The 20,106-nt window shown below is 40.7% G+C and overlaps 1 protein-coding gene across 2 annotated transcripts in view; it reads right to left on the bottom strand.

Annotated features, from left to right (window-relative positions):
• Nucleotides 1-368: 368 nt before the first annotated feature.
• Nucleotides 369-20,106, bottom strand: part of pi4ka.S (phosphatidylinositol 4-kinase, catalytic, alpha S homeolog) — a 69,541-nt gene continuing 49,803 nt past the window's right edge. The window contains 21 exon segments of one of the 2 annotated variants that reach the window (NM_001093416.1): nt 369-1,055; nt 1,388-1,471; nt 1,554-1,643; nt 2,799-2,958; nt 3,087-3,207; nt 3,305-3,430; nt 6,401-6,505; nt 6,778-6,884; nt 7,375-7,445; nt 8,301-8,373; nt 9,468-9,538; nt 10,841-10,970; nt 11,489-11,609; nt 12,328-12,381; nt 13,004-13,171; nt 13,714-13,804; nt 13,893-14,086; nt 14,200-14,279; nt 14,387-14,542; nt 18,040-18,167; nt 19,933-20,040. In NM_001093416.1, the coding sequence (NP_001086885.2) occupies nt 1,004-1,055; nt 1,388-1,471; nt 1,554-1,643; nt 2,799-2,958; nt 3,087-3,207; nt 3,305-3,430; nt 6,401-6,505; nt 6,778-6,884; nt 7,375-7,445; nt 8,301-8,373; nt 9,468-9,538; nt 10,841-10,970; nt 11,489-11,609; nt 12,328-12,381; nt 13,004-13,171; nt 13,714-13,804; nt 13,893-14,086; nt 14,200-14,279; nt 14,387-14,542; nt 18,040-18,167; nt 19,933-20,040 (2,290 nt within the window). In that variant the 3' untranslated portion in view covers nt 369-1,003. 2 annotated transcript variants of the gene reach the window in all.

The following is a 20,106-nucleotide window of genomic DNA, read 5'->3' as shown; positions in this document are numbered from 1 at the left end:
CAGACATACCCTGTACTGACTGATAATGTAGAAGAGACTGCCCATATACAGTTTATATTGCTCACACACAGGTATACTCTTGTTCTGACTCCAAATTTTACAATATTGTGTGTGCTTCAACCACCTTCTTTAATCTTGAAGGTTGGGTGCAAAGCAGTCTGGAAACAACCGAGAACTCTGTTCTTACTCGTGATGTGTAAGTGCAACTGTTTAACGGACATGTAACCCCCCATAAACAAAATGTAATCAGTTAACAGCCACTTTAAAATCTTTAGATAACGGCCACTGTTTATACTGGTTATAGTTCTGCGCTAGTACAACTCGTAATCAAATCAAACATTCTACAAACCTATAAGAATGAACTGCCACATGAAACAAGTTAGTTTAATTACAGTTCACAAATTAAATACAATTTTAGGAGAATTTGTACATACACACAATCAAAATAGGTTTTCTTCATATATAACTGGCGTGAAGCGAGTTCCCCATGTCTGGGAATGCTGTACATTGTCAACTCTACAGGGTCTCCCAAACAAAACTGAAGGGAATCTTTCACCATCTTTTCACCCGTGCGACAAGTACAGAACGCTGACAGTTACAGTTAAGCACATCATAAAGAGCAAAGAGTTGTTAGAGGTTCACTCAGGTGTATAAATAATATATAGCTCCCTATCCACATATGTTCAGTTCATATATTATTTCCAGAACATAAACAATACAAGTGTTATAAAGTGTATTGTTACCCATCAATCAGTCTGTAACATAGAAGCTCCGCATTGTTCTGCTTCTTCATGTCGTTACATGTATTTAATTTTTTTTTTCAGAAAAAGAGTTAAAAAGTTCTAGAAATGGGCCAGTTGACCACACCAACCCTGCCTTTTGTTGCTCTTGCTTCTAACAATCTCAGCTTTTCTTCATTGTAGACTAAGGGCAACTTACGTGAGTGCACTGAAAAACTAGGGATCACTACAGAAGACTGAGGGTCACACATTACCATCAAGGATCAGTATGGGATGTCGTTCTGATAATACTGGATCATATCGTAGGTTCGGCTCCTAATAATAAAGGAAAAAAATCCAACAGTAGTTAGTGAGTCATTATTGGCACATTACTTGCTATTGGTACAAATAGGGAATGCCACTGGCTGTCTTGCACCGACAACTTTTGCCTATAAATGTGCATTATGTGTATTTTTGTCCAACAATCACCAGGCAGGGCCACATCCATATTAACAGAAAACAATTGACAGTGGGTAACAGGCAATTTGAGCATCCCATCAAAAAAAGGCCTGTAGGCCACTGCTCTGAATGTAAGGGAAATAAAATGAAGACAAGCAAAGTAAGAGGTAGTACTGGGACAGAAATAAGAAGTAATACAAATGGCAGACCTGTTGCTTAGGAAGCAATTTTGAATGACCTTCAAGATGAAATTGGCGGCTTCCCTCTCTGTGGAGTTGGGGCTGAACCTTTGCCTGTTGAACAGAAACACAGGTTTGTCAGTAATGGATAAGAAAGAGATTTGCACACAAAGATTGCAGACAAAAGCCGACTTACTTTAGTAGTTTAATGGTCTGTCCGCGGAAACAGGGCAGTCCTGTGTCTAGCATAAGGGTGACTAGGGACACCACAGCATCCATGTATGGCCTACAGCACAAAGTAGAGAAGGCAGTCTGGTTACTGGGATTTACATCTATTTTTAGATTCAATTTACAACTTCCTCTTTACTAAACATATTGCTATTCTCATAGTGGAACACAAGGCTAGAAGTAGTTGCAATTACAATTCCAAATTCCCCTGTAGTCATTAAGCACTGATAGAACTGGTATTTACCTGTCAGTGCTCATGGGATTCATTTCAACCTGAAAATACCACACTCCTGCTATGACGGAGCAAATGCGGCTGTGGAGGGAAGAAATTCTCTCTGCTCTGTGTGACAGACTAAAAGTCATAGCACACAATTACAGGAAACAAATTATGTAAGGGTATTAAAACACCCAAAAGCAATAATGTCATTCCTACCAACAGTTTTTTTAAAGGAGAAGGAAAGGCAATTCTATTGAAGGCCATACGTTAGGCACCCCCAAGTGATTGTATTTACCTGAAACCACGGGTCGGTGCTCCTATCAGCAGAAAACTGCACTGGCCCAGGGTTCGTCCAACAAGATCCTCTTCTGGCGTCTCGCAGCTGTGCATGCGCAGTAGAGTGAAAAGCCAAAATTTTATGAAAAAGTCGTCTATTTCGTTCCACTGCACATGCTTCTGCCCCATTAAATTTGAAAACCGAAGAGGATCTCTCCATGGTGCTCGCTGGAAGAACAACGGGCAGTTTTCTGCTGATAGGAGCACCGGCCCAGGGTTGCAGGTAAGTAAATACAATCACTTTGGGGTGACTAACTTTTGGCACCCCCAAGTATGAAACGACTCCTTCTCCTTTAACAGTTCTACAGAAATTCTAGCTATTCCCGATCTTCATATGTAAGCTACAATTAGTTAAGTTAAATATTGTTATACTCACTTTTCAACTAACAGTTATTTCCAGATGTTGCTCTCACAGTTAAAAGAAGGAATCCTGTGTAACTCACAACACCCATTCAACACCCATTGAGGAATTTGCTTTCAAATATCACTAAAACTACTATGAATGTGATACTTTGCCAGTTTCCTCACTTCTTTCTGAATATTACAGAGCAAGCAAGTACAAGTTCATTCTATTCTGTATTATCACTATTACCCAATTGCTAACAAGCAGGAGACTCTGAAAAACTGGCTTAGACCCTGTGGCTCATGCTTCTACCATACCTGACAGCTAAGTAACCGCGAACACACATCTCCATGAACCACTTGAAAGGTGTAGCTTCCATCTTGCCTCCCATAATCATCACCATCTCATCAGTCAGCTTTATATCTGGCTCCCATCCCAGGTTGCCCCCTGGGGAGCTTTCAAACATGAAGCCAAAATCTGTAGAAAGAAAATACAGTATTCTGTATAGAAGAGCATCAGAAGGGCGGCGCAGAAGAGAAGGAAAGATTCAATTGGGATTGTTGTTATTGGTGCAGAACATAATGTATAAATAGAGTAGAACTAACCAATGTGGATAATGTGCCCCTTTTTATCCAACATGATATTTCCGTTATGTCGATCTTTAATCTGGAGAAGGAACAGCAGGAGGCTGTAGGCTGCCATACTTCGGATAAAGTTATATCGAGCCTGAGGGTGGGGAAAAGTGAGGGTGTCAAATAGAATTTCTAAGAAAAAAAAGGCAAATTAGAAACTCTAAGATTAAACCTGAACTGGAACAATGTACCTTTTGGAAAGCAAGAGCTGATTCGTCCCCATACTGCCGAGTGAAATAGTCATACATGCCAAAATCTGTCTGGCGACCAAGCTGGTCTCGCGAGGAACAGTCTGGTATACACTCAATAACTCCACACTGTAATGAGCATAGTAAGAATAATGCTGCTTGTACAGCCTGCCAAAACCACATAAATATATGCTTTGTCTATTTCTCAGCAACAGAACACTAATGCCAACATCCAACAAAATGCTCTTTAATAGGAAACATTATGTGTGTGTGAGATCAATCAATATATAGTAAGCATTTGATTGGTCCACTTACCGACTGGGAGGTGGACCTGGATCTGTGCCGTTTGTTTATTCCTATTTAGTCACTAACAATTTTTTTACAGCTTTTCCATTCAGAACACTCAGATGACACAAAGTGTTTATATGGGTTGTATACTGAAAACTAAATCTAGCAGAAAACGGGTGGATTCTTGACTTTTTTTTAACAACTCTGTATAATAACTGCCCTGTGGGTGAAGCTCCTTTAATGATACTGTACCTAACTTTGACTTCAGACCACAGTGTTTTCATGGCTAATGCTTTATTGTTTTGATAAGGACATACAATAAAAGAAACAAAACAACACATTGATATAATAATGCGTTAGCACTTCAGTCAAAATTTATACATGACAACTGTCGGTGATAAAGGTAGTAGTTGTTACAGGGATACTACATTCTGATACAAGGAGCATAAAACACTGTAGAGCTACATGGTGACTAAAGGCAATCCAATGATTCTTTAGCCAAGTTGTGTCAAGGATCTTTGATCTCCCAGTCCTCCTTCACACAGCCAATATTTTAGCAAATCTTTTGAGAAACCTCTGGCTGGCAGGATAAGGCTTCATAAGAGTTAGGGTCTGGTGAAGCAATGTTATCCAGTTCTGTACTGTACAATACTTGTACAAGCAATTTCCCAACAACCAAACTATTCTTGCCTTGTTTCATTGTGAAGTGGAGGCTTCTGTGACTTGAATTCCTTCTGCTTTCTATTGTGGTGCACAGATTCTCTGGAAATCAGAGGTACTGCTAGTCTCAGAATCCAAACTTCACAATAGAACAAGGTATAGGTGGGGTTGTATTACTCTCTGTGCCCAAGGGATATTGGGAAATTGCTTACAATGTATCATGGTTTCCTGCTGAATTATGTTTGGGTAGAAAAAATTATTTTATATGTGGATGTTCTGGTAGTGTTTCTGCACCTTTTCTTCATAAACCCAGCTGAATGAGCTCAAGTCAAAAAGGAGCTATATTTTTCCTTTAAAGAGGCTGTTCACCTTCCAAACACTTTTTTCAGTCGAGTTGTTTTCAGATTGTTCACCACAAAGACTTTTTTCAATTGCTTTCCATCTTTTATGTTTTTCCATTTTCCCAAAATTTAAGTTTACGGTTTAATGTTCGTGTCTTTGGGGTTTCAGTTTGGCAGCTCAGTGATCCAGGAGCATCTTAACTGTCACAATTTGCTACATTTAGTTGATACAATTAGTTGATACATTTCTCAGCAGCATCTGTGGGGGAATATTAGCAACTATTGTATCAATTCTAACAGTTGCCTTTAAAGGACACCTGCTGGGCTAAATTGTTATCCCCAACCAACGGTGTGGGCTAATAGAGTCTGCACTTTGGTTGTGGGTAACAGTAGTTTTTGGGGTTTTTTTCCAAAAAATTGCCTCCCGCCAGTGCTAGAACACTTGCACCAGATGGGAGCTCCCGGTACGAGTGGCCATGTCAGTCAAAGCGCAAAGCTTCTGACGTTACACGCATTGCAGCATTCGCTCGTTATTAACATGTGTGTGCCCCAACATGGATACTCCTTCCCGGGAGCTCCCGGTGCGAGTGGCTGAGCACTGGCGGGGGTAGTTTTTAAAAAAAACTACTGTTAACTACTGTTATCCCCAACCAGAGTGCAGGCTCTGTTAGCCCACACCTGTGGTTTGGGATAACATTTTAGGCTAACAGCCAGGGGCGCTTTGCCAATGAGGAGACTTGAGATGGTCGCCTCAGACGGCAGCGCCCCACTAAATACCAGAGGCGGCAAAAATGCCGCTCCTGGTACTTTAAGAGCCGAATTTCCAGTTTTTGGCTCTTCTGGTGCAGAGAGCGCAGTTAGGCTCTCTGCGCTAGTGCACTGGCCTACTCTGCTGCCCTGGTGGACCCCCTCAGGCGCAAAAAGGTAAATGCCTGGGGGAGGGGGGGCGGCAGCAACTGCTGCTGACTCTGGCGGGGGAGGGGCCAGGATCGCCCCTGCCAACAGCTGCCTTTAATGAAACTCAGGGATTCTGCTCAGCAGGGCTAAAGATAAGAAATGTATCAACTAAATGTATCAGATTAGAACAGTTAAAGAGGTGGTGACCCCCCCCCCCAGAGCTGCTTTAGAAGGTAAAAAATTAAACTTTACACCTCAATATTAGTAAAACGGTCACAAATAGAAAACTGAAAGTAATTGGAAAAGGTCTTTATTTCTTGTGAACTATCTGAAACCAACTGAACTGAAAAAAGTGAATAATCTCTACATGGGCAGAAAAGTAACAAAGAAGCAGCAGACTTTGTGACAGCTGGGAGCCCTGAGTGTTTAGGATACTGTAGGGCCAATTTGTCATCGTCCTATTGTTTGGGAGCTAAAAACATTTGGAACAGTAAGCTCTAGTTATGGCAGTGAGTGTGAGTAAGACACTACTGATAAAACAGCATATAAAGTAATGAACTTTTGGTTGCAAACGACAGAGGAGCTTACAGGTATGTCGACAAGTCAATGGAATTTTTTGATTGTTCTGGTAAAAGCATATTTGATAACAGTGGGAAATTCTAAATAAATAGGTCACAGCTTAAAATGATGTATATACAAGTGGTTATTTGTAGTGGATATTATAGTGACCAGATATAAATGACCTGTTGATGTCAGATTCTCTCTTACAGGGTCTGAAGAGATCCATTTGATATGAATCTCTGTGTATTTATTAAATGGCAGTCAACATTATAAATTCACAGTACCGTTTTCATATAGTGGAAAAAGCATTGTAAGCAAACATAAATATTTTCTCACTTTCCAAAATACTTACCCCTGGAGCTGTTGCTACCACTCTGTATGGAAAAACAAAGAGATCAAGTCCCACCAGCTGGAAAATGTTTTTAAAGAGACCAATGATCTGCAGAGCCAACATGTCCTGTAACAGTAAATGCACATTACCAAAGTGTGAGTGGTTGATAAAAACTAAAATATATTTACATATTTCTTCATGTTTACATGATTCAAGAAACCCACCTGGCCCTTAGAGGCCCTGAACAAGTAGTATAACTAAGTACTGGATCAAATTAAATGGAAAAATATCCCTCTTTTTTTGACATGAGCTTATCTTATTATAAAGCAAAGTGGTTCAGTCAGGGTAAACACTTGTCACATTCACATACAGTAAAAGAGTAAAAATGTTCTGCTTACTTGTCTGCAGTCATCTCCAACCTTAAAGATAGCTGCCTGCCAGCAAACCTTCCCATCTCCACCTTCCTCCTCACTCTCATCAATAGAATCTGAACGGCAGCTAAGACCTAACAGAGAAATGAAGGGATGGGAAAAAGAATTACTAGGTTTAGTTCATATGGATTCATAACTAAGATATAAAGGGAATGTAACTGGCAATGAAACATTTGCAAACACAGCATACAATGGCTTTAGTAAAATTCCCGGGAATAAAGCAAGGTTAAAAAAAAAAACCACACAGATCTGCAATATTTGCACTGAAAAAAATAAACACGTGGAGAGAGGAAAAGAAGGGCTCCAAAGATCAATGTTGGATCAGTGTTTTTTCTAATTCTCTTTCCTTGCCAGTGCAGATCATGGAATGAATGGTGTAAGGATATACTTTTCTTCTCAAGTCAGTCATAGTCATTGAAGGTCAGCAATGCCCATTGTCAGATGAATTAGCAGCAAGTCCTGGTCTTTTTTAAAAAGCCAAAATATGAAAAAGTCCCGCATGCAATAACCCTAACCACTGACTCCTACATCCACTGCACAAAATCTGAGTTTAGGGACACCTACCTTCCTTTTCTAGTTCGCTCACTCCACAGCGCTTCACCTTAAACTTGGCCAGATAAGGAGCTTTTGCAGCACTAGGAACAAAGAACATTTTAAACAAATGAATACAGAGGATTTATACAGCACACAGTGACAAGACTTATTAGCAAATATATCCTAATAAATAGTGCTTATTGATATTATCAGATATAATCAGTGCTCAGTAATGTCACATCACACATGACTAATTGAAATGTGTAATATAATAAATCATTTATTGTATATCTTACAAGATGAGCATATGACAAGTCACCTCGGTATTTCATAATACAATGGCCTACAGCCCTAATTCTACCAAGTAAGACGGCCATACACCCACCACATTTGGCAGGGAACAGCCACCTGGGTCAGATTTGGCCACCCAAATGCAGGGCCAACAACTGGATCAGGCATTGGGATTTAAGGAGGCCAATCACACATGGACAAGGAGAATATGTCAGACCGTTTTATGAAAACGGTCTGACAAACAAATCTGGAAGAGAACTGACATGGGTGTTATTTGGGGGGGTGTAGTTTTGATTTTTATAATGAAAAAAATTGGTGTTACTGGTCCTTTAACATTGCTTCAAGAGTCGGAACTGAAAGGGGAAAACGCTTCTTTCAATAACAATTACTTGGAACTATGGCAGAATAGCTGACACAGCAGTATTTTCCTTTGTTGCAACCCTGACCCTTAACTTTAGACCTCAGAGAGTGACTGCAGCCAAATAAAAAAAAAAGGTTTAAAATCCACTGGCCTAATGCCTTCCAGCATCTGTGATCTATATCCCTGTGTAGCATTTGGCTGAGAATGCTGGGGCTTAACGTATATAATCTTTGCTAAATTTAGGTAAGTTTCTGCTGTGCAGCACTGATTAACTTACCTAAACATAAATTGCTTGGAGCCTTACCTCTGCAAAGGGGTTCCCGATGTGTAATCAATGTCCAACACAATTGCTTCTGGATTACTGGGCAGGTAACAACCTGTTGAAGTGACAGGAGGGGAAATGTGACAAATCACAGTACAGAATGAACTGCATCTCTTTGTACCATCAGTGGAATAGAATAAATATTTGGCTAGCTCTGGTTTCATTTCCTCTTTATTAGTTCCCAAAACACTGGGTGTGAATTGTTAGTGCTAAAGCATAGAGACAACCTGACTTCCTTAGGTCGCAACTAAAACAGATCGTGATCATGGTTAAGGCAGCAGAGGAGAAGCTTGGTTTACTGCTGTATCCTGCCTCCTAGTGTCCTACACCTCCCAATGTCACTGCGTTCCCACAAAGTGTTACAGTATCAGTTCTCAAGCCAAAAGCTCCAATCTAGTATGCAAAGTCCTTCCTGAAATGTGTAGTATGAGTGCACCCTGGCCTGTGGCTCTGTAGTTACACCACTGCAAATCAACAACCCACTGAGAAACTCTTTGTATATGAGAGGCTACTTATTGCAAGCTGAACAAGCTTCAACTGAGGGGAAGAAAGGGGCTTGTTTAGATAGAGAGCTTCTCAGTGGACAGTTGATTTGTTTTGATTGTGCTTATACAGTCATGACGTGTCTGAAAACATGTGAAGTTGAAAACACACCTAGGTGTCCAAACTGCCCTAATCCAACTCACATCATTGATGAAGAGAAACTCTATCATGGTTAGGGTTGCCACCTTTTCCAGAAAAAAATACCGGCCTTCCTATATATTTATCTTTTTTAACTATTAATAACATTGGGATCAACCATCATTTTTACCGGCCAGGTGGCAACCCAAATCATGGTACAAGTGGTATGAAGCCCCCATACACATGCAAACGGAATCATTTGAGAAATTCATTTTGCATTGTGTGGTTTCAACTGTGGTATAAAGGTTCAAACTATTGTGCCACATACATCAAACACATTACCTGTAATTGAAAGACTAAGAAGTATTTTTTTATCAGCCACCGACTCTGCTGCTATTTTGAATTCTTGAATTCTAACCCGACCACGTTTGAGAACACTTTACTTCACAATTCCACAAAGTCGCCATGCACGTTGCATGCTATTACAGCGGGTTTGGGCAAGAGGCTTGAAGAAAAAAAATCCCTTACCTGGCTGCACTTTCACTTCTGCTAGAGAGTTCAGACAGGCCTTCTTACGTTCTTCTCCTTTTGGAAACGGCCTGTCATTAAATTGGCAGACATTAGACAAAAGAAAAAAAAAAATCAACAGCCCCACTGCATGCAAGTGTTACCCTATAATAAAGTCACTGGTTTAAATGTATAAAAAGGTGAATTGCTGACTGACTGGGATAATTATAGATACGTAGATACGTGGAAAAAAATCTGTATATTGTAAATGGTTGTTTCTAAACAATATTCAATATCTATTATACATGAAGTCTTGTCCAAGAAGAGCAGATATTTGCTTGGATATGCTTAACCCATTGTGTACTTTATATTTAGAAACAAGCCAGCAATTTCATGCTGCTGCAATGCAGAAAATAGGACAAAGGTGAAAAACAGTTTAGAAACATGGTAACATTTTAATAACATATGCACTGAATAGATAACCATGGGAGAAATCCACTAGTTTTGCACCATTGGAGCAGCCCTTAGCAACAAAACAGCAGCTAACTTTGCTGTTTGGTTGCTAAGGGCTACAAACACACAGTTCTTCAAGTTTATTTGAATAATGATACATCAAACATTCTTGACAATTCCATGCCTACTTTTTGCAGCAGTTTGGGGAAGTCTCTTTCATGTTTATCATTGTAATTTCTCCATTCACAAAGTCTTTACAAATTGGGTTTTCTAGAGTAGAGGTCCATATAGGTACAAACAGGGCCATCAGGGGGGCACAGGGGGTTCAGTCATACCGGGCCTAAAGGGGGGTCCTTGCTTCACTGCACTTTTTGAATTAGCCAAGCCCGTCCACTTAACATCGCTGAAGTGATGCGCAGAAGCCACGAACCACCCTGATCACCAATGTTTTTTAAGAAACTTTTATGTGGGACCTTGGCCGCCAATGGCTTTTTATAACTTGTTAGTGGGGGGGGTGTTACTGTTTTTAGTACGGATGTCTGTATGGATTTTTTTTACTGTGGAGTGGGCGGGATCTGTCATGGTATTTGGGGGCTGTGGACCAGGAAGTCCAGAAAATTTAGCTATATGGGGCCCCATGATTTCTGATGGAGGCCCTGGGTACAAAGCATGCAATAAGCACTCACAGAACCACAGGGGTCACCAAAAATGTAACAACAAAAACCTTTATTACAACATCCTAAAAGCATTATGCATTCTGTACTCCAGGAGCACTTACTCATAGACTAAATACATTAGCAGGAAGTTGCTATCTATACAAGCAACGGTCAATAGAAATAGGGGGGAAAATTGACTCCTCCAGTTACCGGTCTCATTATTATATAGTGGACACTTCTACAAGTGACAACCATGGCAGGAAGTTGAAAAGAATGGAAACTTACTTAATGATGGCAGAGACATTTGTGATCTTATTGAAAAAGTCAAACTCTCGCTGGTAGAAATCTTTGGCTGGCCCAGACAGAGATCCTGTAATTTCTTCAACCAGCTGCTCCAATAGTTCTCCAATATCAGCTGCAAGTCACATTGAAGAAAACGGGTGAGATATGTTGCTGCTTCTGGCATGCTCTCAAGCTCAAGGGCTGAGAATATGCCTCAACCCCCATGAACACATAATTGCATTTTGAAAGTTCAGCAGAAAGGAAGACTGTAAATCTTATACATCTGAAAAGAGCTGGGGAGTTTCACCTCTGGAGAACAGTGGTGAAATATCTGTTCACCCTTTCACACTGAGGGAGAGTTTTATATTTATAGGGAATGTTCACCTTTAAAATACATTTTTATGAAATAAACATATTTTCCCATTTAAATAATATTTGCAATTTATTTTCATTAACAAAAATAAACGGTTTTAAAAAAAATCTACCTTGCTAAAATTATAGCAATTTATGTAGCAACTATAGAAGCTTTGTAATAGGATAGTGGATATGTGGGTCCAGCATTAAACTCTACGGTCACGAGGAATTAGAAAAAGGAACCTTTATTTATAGTGGGATAACAATATGGTATTGTAATTCTATTTTTTTACTCACGGTCTTTTTGGTGCCCTTCTTCATCAAGGAAAATATTTGTCTTCATGTTCCAAATAAACTGATGAGCCAAAAGCTGTGATTTGGCAGCTGCCCATAGAATGTATTCTCGAACGTAACCCATCTGTTGAACACACACACAATGTCTTATGAAAGAGTACTTGGGATTAGAGAAACAACTTTTATCCTGGCTCATCTGCCCTTGCTTTTCTAACAAAGTAACAACCAAACTACAGTTGGCTGTTGCCAAACTTCATTAATTTATTGCAGATACTGAAAGCATCACCTGGGAGATAGGTTATCTTGCAGAGCTTTACAACTTTATCATTCAAATCTGCCAGAAAGGAGTGTCAAACAATATTCTGTCATTTTAATGAAAGATGCAGGTAATTATTTTTTTATGTAAGAATATTCCTGCTCACCAACTCAGCTCAATGCAAATAATATGAGGATTTATCTATGCTGCCATAAAGTTTTGGTTGCATCTATTTTATCATACAGTCAGTCAGTCTACCACTATGATCATACAGTCAGTCAGTCTACCACTATGATCAGTGGCAGAACTAGTTGTAAATAAACCATCATATACATGTCAAAAGAGCATTATGGAAACAAGAATTCCAATCTAGTTTTGAACCCAATATACTTCTATCCAGTAGCTGGCATACACAATTCAACAATTTGACTTTATGACAAATAATGTGTAAAAATTATTTAATCTAACTACAAGTACATTTATAGAGGTGGGACTGATCTGTCTATAATGCTTCAAACATGCTCCCTGGGGGCCAGAGATCAGTCTCCTATCCATTATAGTATAGTGGGAGGTATGAATTACTCACCTTATCATATCTTAATGCTTGAACTATTTGCGGAATGTAGAACAAGATTGCATCCTGGAAAAAGGCAGAATGAAGTATTAAAGCAGGGCTGTGCTTGTACTCTCTGTTTAAGTTTTTTTGTTCACCTAGGGGAAACTAATAAGAATGCTACTTACAGAATGAGATGCACTAATAAACTATAATGCCATACATTAAGGTAGATGACTTAATCACTCCTTGGGGTGCAATCTTCTACTTACATCTATTCTTCCATGTAGTAATTAAAGTGTGAATACTGAAACACACCTCAGTATATATCAATAACCTCTTAACTATGGAAGCAACAGAAACAAAATACGTTGTGGAGGACACATCATTTAGTCACCCCCTCTGACACTACATTAAGTTATGTCTGGATAAACTTTATATTCTGCCTCTATCTCTTAAAATTTCAGATTCTGTATTTGATTCTGAATTCAAATACGATACATATATTACGCATCCATAAATTATACAAAAGAAAGTGTATCCTTCAGAGAAAAAGAAAAGACATTGCTAGATCACTGGAAAAGAAAAAAAAGTTGGCACAAGAATATTTAACAAAAGAATCCTTTACATCCCATATATCAATTAATTATTCTAAATGAACAGAAAACAATATCCTTATGAATGAACTTTGCAACCTACGGGTTCTTACCGGTGGGAATGATCGCAAAACTTTCACGCCATACTGTGCAGTAAGCGGATGTGGAGGGTACAAGCTAGAGAAGTAGGAGAGTCCTGTAGGTGGATCAGTTGGTGCCCAGCAAAGAATGTGACTAAGTTCAGGAGCATCAGCATCTATTGTGTGCCATGTTACCAAGTACTGTAAAATAATATTTATGTTAACACAAATAAACAATTTAAAAGGCTTATGTGACAGTAGGTTTGTGCATAGAATGTGTATTCCAGATATCTAGATTTATTTGATAAACCCAAGAAAGAATTGCTAACTAAATTGGGATTCATAAAATCTTCTGAATATGGGAATTGAATAGTTAAAATATTTTCTGGAATTTTTTCTAATTATTTCCCACGCAGTGTTCTTTATTGTTTTTATTTCTTTCATGTATTTATTTATTTTTCTTTGTTCTAATGTATTTTCTTTTGTTTAGGTTTACTTTTAGATCTAACTTTGTTAGATCTTTATTGCTCCTGGTTTGTCCTTGAAGAGCATAATTTTTTTTACATTACATTTTTTGGAATTTTGTTTATGTACTGCTTCATTATTGACTTGTTTATGAAGAATAATAAACATGTTGTAAAATAAACAAATAAATAAAAAAGAATGTGTATGCTAACAAACACCTGCAGGGACTATTCTACCAACAGAAACAACACTGCCATTACTATTATAACTGGCCTTACCTTTATTGCTTCTGGGGTGTCACTCACTGCTCCTGGGTCCAGTCTAACCAGGCGCGTCACTTCTCCCCCAATAGCCTCCGTGTTCTTAAACCTAGAAAGAAGTATAATTCAATTAAAGTAGGAAAGAGAAGCATCCTGGTGGCTTGGTATAGAGATGATCTATTTTGTAAGGGGCTGACCTGTTGGGCAATTGCAAAGCCAAGTGAGGGGAGATGCTCCATGCTAAGTTCACATTGTCCTTCCACTGCTTCTCACTCAAACTGATGTACTTAGATCTCCAGTTAGCCACGCTGTTTTCACCTGTCTGATCCAGTTCCAACTCAGGAGAGGACAAGGGGTTGTACCATGTGATCAGGCGTTCAATCTCAGTGGCCTGCACAGAGAGAGAGACATTGCTTGAAGAACATGCATTTTGCTGGTGAGAGGAAACCAAACATTGACAAAAGTGCAAAGACCTATATCATAAATATACAGAAGGCTTAATACCAAAAGTGACAGCAACAGAGTCCGCCTCTTCATATAATATTTGTGCAGCTGAGTCCCACGGTTTGTTTTCTTTGTTAAACCTACAGAAATAAACATACAGGAAACAAAATTGCAGTAATGTCCCTATTTCCCCAGATATGAACACCGATTAAGGTATTAGTGAACTAGTCACCGGGTTTACACAGACCAGATTTTTTGGAGATGGTGGACATGCCACTTGACAGAGGGTATGTATTGATCCAGCCCTGAGCTGTCTGCTGGCGGGAACCAACTGTCACATCCAGATTGCTGCGGTTGACATCCGACATCACAGACAAACTGTTTACAGAAGGGTCTTGATTATCTGCAAAATAAAGGCAGGAACATAAAACAGGATTTTTGATACTCACCGTTAAATCTGTTTCTCTGTAGTCGATAGAGGGACACAGGGAACAGCTGCGTTAAGCTCCACCCTCCGGAGGCAGGACACTTGAATGATTAATTAAAGGGGCGTGACCAGGGGTCTGGCTTAACCCGGTGCTACGCCAACCTATTCAGTTTGTACCAAAGAGACTGCAAACAAAAAAGTAACTATAACTAACTAGCAGAACTGGTAACTCAGGGAGAATTCCCTCATGGACCAACATGGTCAACATCTCGCCGCGGGGCGGGAAGCCCTGTGTCCCCCTATCGACTACAGAGAAACAGATTTAACGGTGAGTATCAAGAATCCTGTTTTCTCTGTTGTCTCAGGGGGACACAGGGAACAGCTGGGGACTTAAAGCAGCCCCAAGAACAGCAGGGTGGGAGAGAGAGATTGTGACACATTATTTTACCACAGATTGTAACACCTTGTGGCCAAAAGAAGCCTCAGAAGATGAGAAGGTGTCAAGGCTGTAGAATTTGGTGAATGTGAACGGACGACCAGGTAGCCGCTCTGCAGATCTGATCCAGGAATTCCAAAATTGCGCCATGCCCAGGAAGCTCCAATAGATCTGGTGGAATGTGCTGGTACCCCTTCTGTAGTGATTTTCCCTTAGAAATGTAGGCCTGACGGACGACTTCCTTCAGCCATCATGCAATGGAAGCCTTGGATGCTGCCATACCTCTTCGGGGCCCCGAAGGAAGTACAAAAAGTCTTTGAGAACGTTGAAAGGTCTTGGATTTTTCTATACACCAACGAAGGGCTCTGACCACATCTAAACTGCGAAGTCGCTTTTCCTTAGGGTTCTTAGGGTCCGGGCACAGTGATGGTACCACAATTTCCTGATTAATGTGAAATGAAGACACTACCTTAGGTAGGAATGATGGAACTGTGCAAAGAACAGCTTTATCCTTGTGAAATATTAAGTAGGCTGGATCACACAATAAGGCACTAAGCTCTGAGACTCTTCTGGCCGATGAAATCGCCACTAGGAACACCACCTTCCAGGTAAGACAATTGTCAGAATTGTTCCCCATAGGTTCAAAAGGAGGGTCCAGTAAGGCTTCCAGGACTAGACTGAGGTCCCATCCTGGAATCGGATGTCAAAATGGAGGTGCCATTTGAGCTTCTCCCTGCAGGAAGGTATGAACAGAGTCTTCCAGGGCTAGTCAAGATTGAAAGAGAGATGAGAGTGCTGACACCTGTACCTTCAAGGAGCTCAGCTTGAGTCCCAAATGAAACCCTCTTTGTAGAAACGATAAGATTGTGGGGATTTTTTACTCAAGGAAGGGTCTCTGAGTCTCACGGCACCAGTTTCAGTAGCTGTGCCATACCCTGTGGTAAGCCTTAGAAGAAGTGGGTTTGCGCGATTTTAACATTGTGGCAAAGATGTCTTCGGCTATGCCTCTTCTTCGCCAAATGTCTGCTCAAATAGCCACCCCGTCAAAGCAAACAGGCCCGAATTGTGATGGGCTATGGGTCCTTGGCATAGGAGATCGTTCCTGGCTGGTAGATGAATTAGTTGTGCCACCGACATTTCTTGAAGATCGGAGAAACACGTTCTCCTGGGCCAATATGGAACTATGACAATCACTGTGGTGCGCGACTGTTTGATCTTCTTGAGGACCCGAGGCAGCATGGGCAGCGGGGGGAAAATGTAGGCTAGATTGAAGTCACGGCATTCACTCCTACTGCTAACGGATCCTGCCATCGAGCAAAGTACTTCTGCACCTTGTGATTGGTTCTGGAGGCCATCAGATCGATCTGGGGTAGGCCCCAATGATTGACAAGCTGTGTGAAGACTTCCTGGTGAAGCTCCCATTCTCCTGGATATAGTTGGTTTCGGCTGAGGAAATCTGCCTTTGTGTTGTCCACTCCTGGAATGTTGATGGCCGATAGTCTTACTCGATTGAGTTCCGCCCACCTCAGGATCAGTTGGGATTCCTCTAGAGCCGCTTTGCTGCGGGTTCCTCCCTGCCTGTTTATGTAAGCTACTGTGGTAGAATTGTCGCTCAGTACCCTCACTGGTTTAGTGTGTAGTTGGTGCGTCCAGTGATAGAGAGCTAATCGTACTGCCCGAAGTTCTAGTATGTTTATGGAAAGTTTTGTTTCTGGAGGAGACCATGGACCCTGTACGGATAGGTTGTCCCATGTTGCCCCACAGCCCTGAAGGCTGGCATCTGTCATTATCACTGTCCAATTCGGAGTCACCCAGGATTGGCCTCTTGACAGATTGTCTTGTCGTAGCCACCATAGGAGCTGTTCCCTTGCTGCTTTCAATAGGGAGATCCTCTGAGAAAGTGGCCTCCCTTCCATCTGTAAAGTATATTGGCTTGTAGAGGGTGTAGGTGTATCTGTGGGAATGTAAAGAAACCATCAATTCTAATACCTTCATGGCCAGATGTGTGGAAGGATGCTGGGTGTGAACTAGTCTGCTGACCTGATCTCTCATCTTCATCTGTTTGTCTAGCGATAGAGTTACCCGCTGAGTGATGGTGTCGAAGTCTAGGCCCAGAAATGTCATCTGGTGGCTGGGAAGTAGACTGGACTTGTCCAGTTGATGGTCCAGCCAAATTCTTGGAGCATTAAAATCGCCTTCTGAAGATCTGACCTGCCTTTCTCCCTTGTCCTGGACTTCAGGAGGAGTTTGGAGAAGACCCTGGGAGCGGATGACAGTCCGAATGGGAGAGCCACAAACTAATAGTGGAGATTCTGGCACCTGTGGAATGCATACGATGTAGGAATGACATGTGCGTTCCACCTGTGGGGCGTGAATATAATGACGCCTCAAGCACACCGGCAAAGGCTGTGAGCGCCTGGAGCCGCTGTCAGAGGTGCGCTGATAGAGACTCCGGTTACCACACGCACCCCCCCCCCGAATCCCAGATAGGGAACCACAGGGCTCCGTTCTGTTTGAGGAAACGGAGTGGGTTATCACAGAGGGGGGGGGGGGGAAGAAGCAAGTGAGCATGGTAAGAGAATTCTCTGATTAATCACTGCATTTCATACCGGCCAATACCCTCTGCATCCTTAGCAGGAGCAGGAATGATGTGGATGGTCATTATAGCCCGCAGGCTAGGAAGAGATCCCGGTATAGTTCCCACGAAGGAGATCCCTTGTGGATACAGGTACTCCGGTTCCTGGGGGACCCCACGCTATCAACTTGATCCGGTCCTTGTAGCCAGATATAGGAAACATCCAACCTAGCAAGACACTTGAAAAACTGAATAGGTTGGCATAGCACCGGGTTAAGCCAGACCCTTGGTCACGCCCCTTTAATTAATCATTCAAGTGTCCTGCCTCCGGAGGGTGGAGCTTAACCCAGCTGTTCCCTGTGTCCCCCTGAGATGACAGAGAAATATATTTATTTATTATAAATAAAGTGTCAATGAATGGTAACACTGGGTTATTTTAAGTTAAAGTTAAAAACTGCTCACCAGGAGGTACTAGCTGATTGGCAGTGAGATACTTTTTATCAGAAAACATGGCTGTCCAGAATTTGATCATGATGCTTATATCTTCCCTTAGCTGCTTCTGTGTCTGAGTCGGGAATTTAGGAGGGCAACTTTCATGGTAGAAAAAGAAAATTTTTTAAAAGTCAAGTAATTTCCAAGAATAATTTACAGGTAGTCACAGCTTCAGTGTTTGTCCACTATGAAAACTTTGCACTATATCTACTGTCTGTACTAGAAAGAATGATAATTTTATTTTAAAATACCTTTAATTCCAGTTTGGAGTTAATTTTGTAGCCTATTTCATTAATCAATTTTATCTAAAATACCAACACATATAAACCAAGAGGGTTTTGTTCAGAAATTAAACAGTGCCGGCAGACACGAGGCCTGACAGCAAACATAACACAGCAAAAGCATAATGTTAATCCCAAAAAAAAACCACCTATTATCCAAGAATGTTAGCTTGTATGTGGTTTCCTAATGCAGCTAAATATTACTACTCGAATAACAATACATTTGCAGTAATGACGGCTTTGTGTAGATTAGCTAATGGGGTCATTCACAGACTTGGCATGAGTATGCAACTTTATGCTATTTTTGTTCAGTTTCTCTTACATTGGAGTCACATAGGTCAAGGTAAATGAATTTATTCATTGGGTATTTTGAAAAAACAACAAAACCAAACTGTGTTTTTCTCTGCTTGTGTTTACACCCAACAACTTGCATAGTAGTATAGCCCACCCAGTCATTTAGTCCAACAGATGATAGTCGATTTAGCTAGTTTTTATACTATAGGTAAGGCTCATTGCACACATGGCCTTTTTACACTGTGCTATTAAACATTCCTTTGACAGTGTAATTACGCAATGCAAAACACAATCAGATTTGTATTTCAGCCGTGTGTTACTATTGAGTTTGCATTGCAATACTCATGGAAAGTTAATGTCGTTTTTAAGTTAACACTGAAACATGCACTGTTTAACGCCCATTGAAAAAATGTATGTTTTGCCATTTGGCTACCCCTTAGGGGCAAATTTATCAAAATGTGAGTTTAGAGCATAATAAATAAAAACTCACCCACATTCTATTCGTTCCTATGTGATTTTTAGAACCGTATATATCAAATGGTGAGTTTATTTCACCCATTAATAAATACAATTCTAAAAATCCCATAGGAATGAATATTACGTGGGTGAGTGTTACGCTCTAAACTCACATTTTGATCAATCTGCCCCTTAATGTCAAAGTTAATGTATTAATGGAATATTTATGCTGCCAAGGGAATTAGAAAAAAAACCCATCTTAAAAACGTCACGTGTGGATTAGCATAATTGATCAGATCTAAGTACATGGGACCCAGGGGTGCTGCTGCCATGAGGTGAGCTTCTCAACTCATCTCAGAAGGCAGTAGCCTGCAAGGCAGCAAAAAGCTCTTGGTAACTTCAAGAGTTGAAAATTACTTTTTTTAAAAATCATAATTTCTGCTTTTCTTTTACCGATGTGGCCACACTTTGGACAAAGGGGCGCAGTATCGGCTAGACTGTCTCAGGGCAGCACTCAGTTCAAAATCAGCCCTAATGGGACAAGCTTTTGTTCTCACTGAAAGGGGTACAAGCAGGCCTTAAATCAACACAAGAACCGCCCTTGGTGCATGATCCATCCTCTCTTTTGACAAGAGAGTAGCGTCGCTTTCCCCCATGTCAATGCACCTCTTTATTATTATCTGAGAACCGAAAATAGAAGGACAGATCCTTTAACCATATTATCAATTAAAGATTCAGGGATATAGGTATACAATGAATGAATGAGGTCACTGGGCATAAAATAGGAGACTGAATGTGTTATACTACATATTTAACTACCATTTTCACTAACCTAAAGTAGTCAAACGCTGTAGAGTAGATCTTTTCCCTAAAGACATTACGAATTGTGGCATTTGGGACTACATCTGCATGTAACAGGGACAGCCCGAGAGTCAGCAGCCTGCAAAGAGAAGAATGCAAGAATATTCTAATAACTAGTTTAGACTGCACAGCTGTGTTTATCAGT

Source organism: Xenopus laevis, chromosome 1S (assembly GCF_017654675.1).
Source record: "Xenopus laevis strain J_2021 chromosome 1S, Xenopus_laevis_v10.1, whole genome shotgun sequence".
NCBI lineage: Eukaryota > Metazoa > Chordata > Amphibia > Anura > Pipidae > Xenopus > Xenopus laevis.
This window is presented reverse-complemented; position numbering and strand designations above follow the sequence as displayed.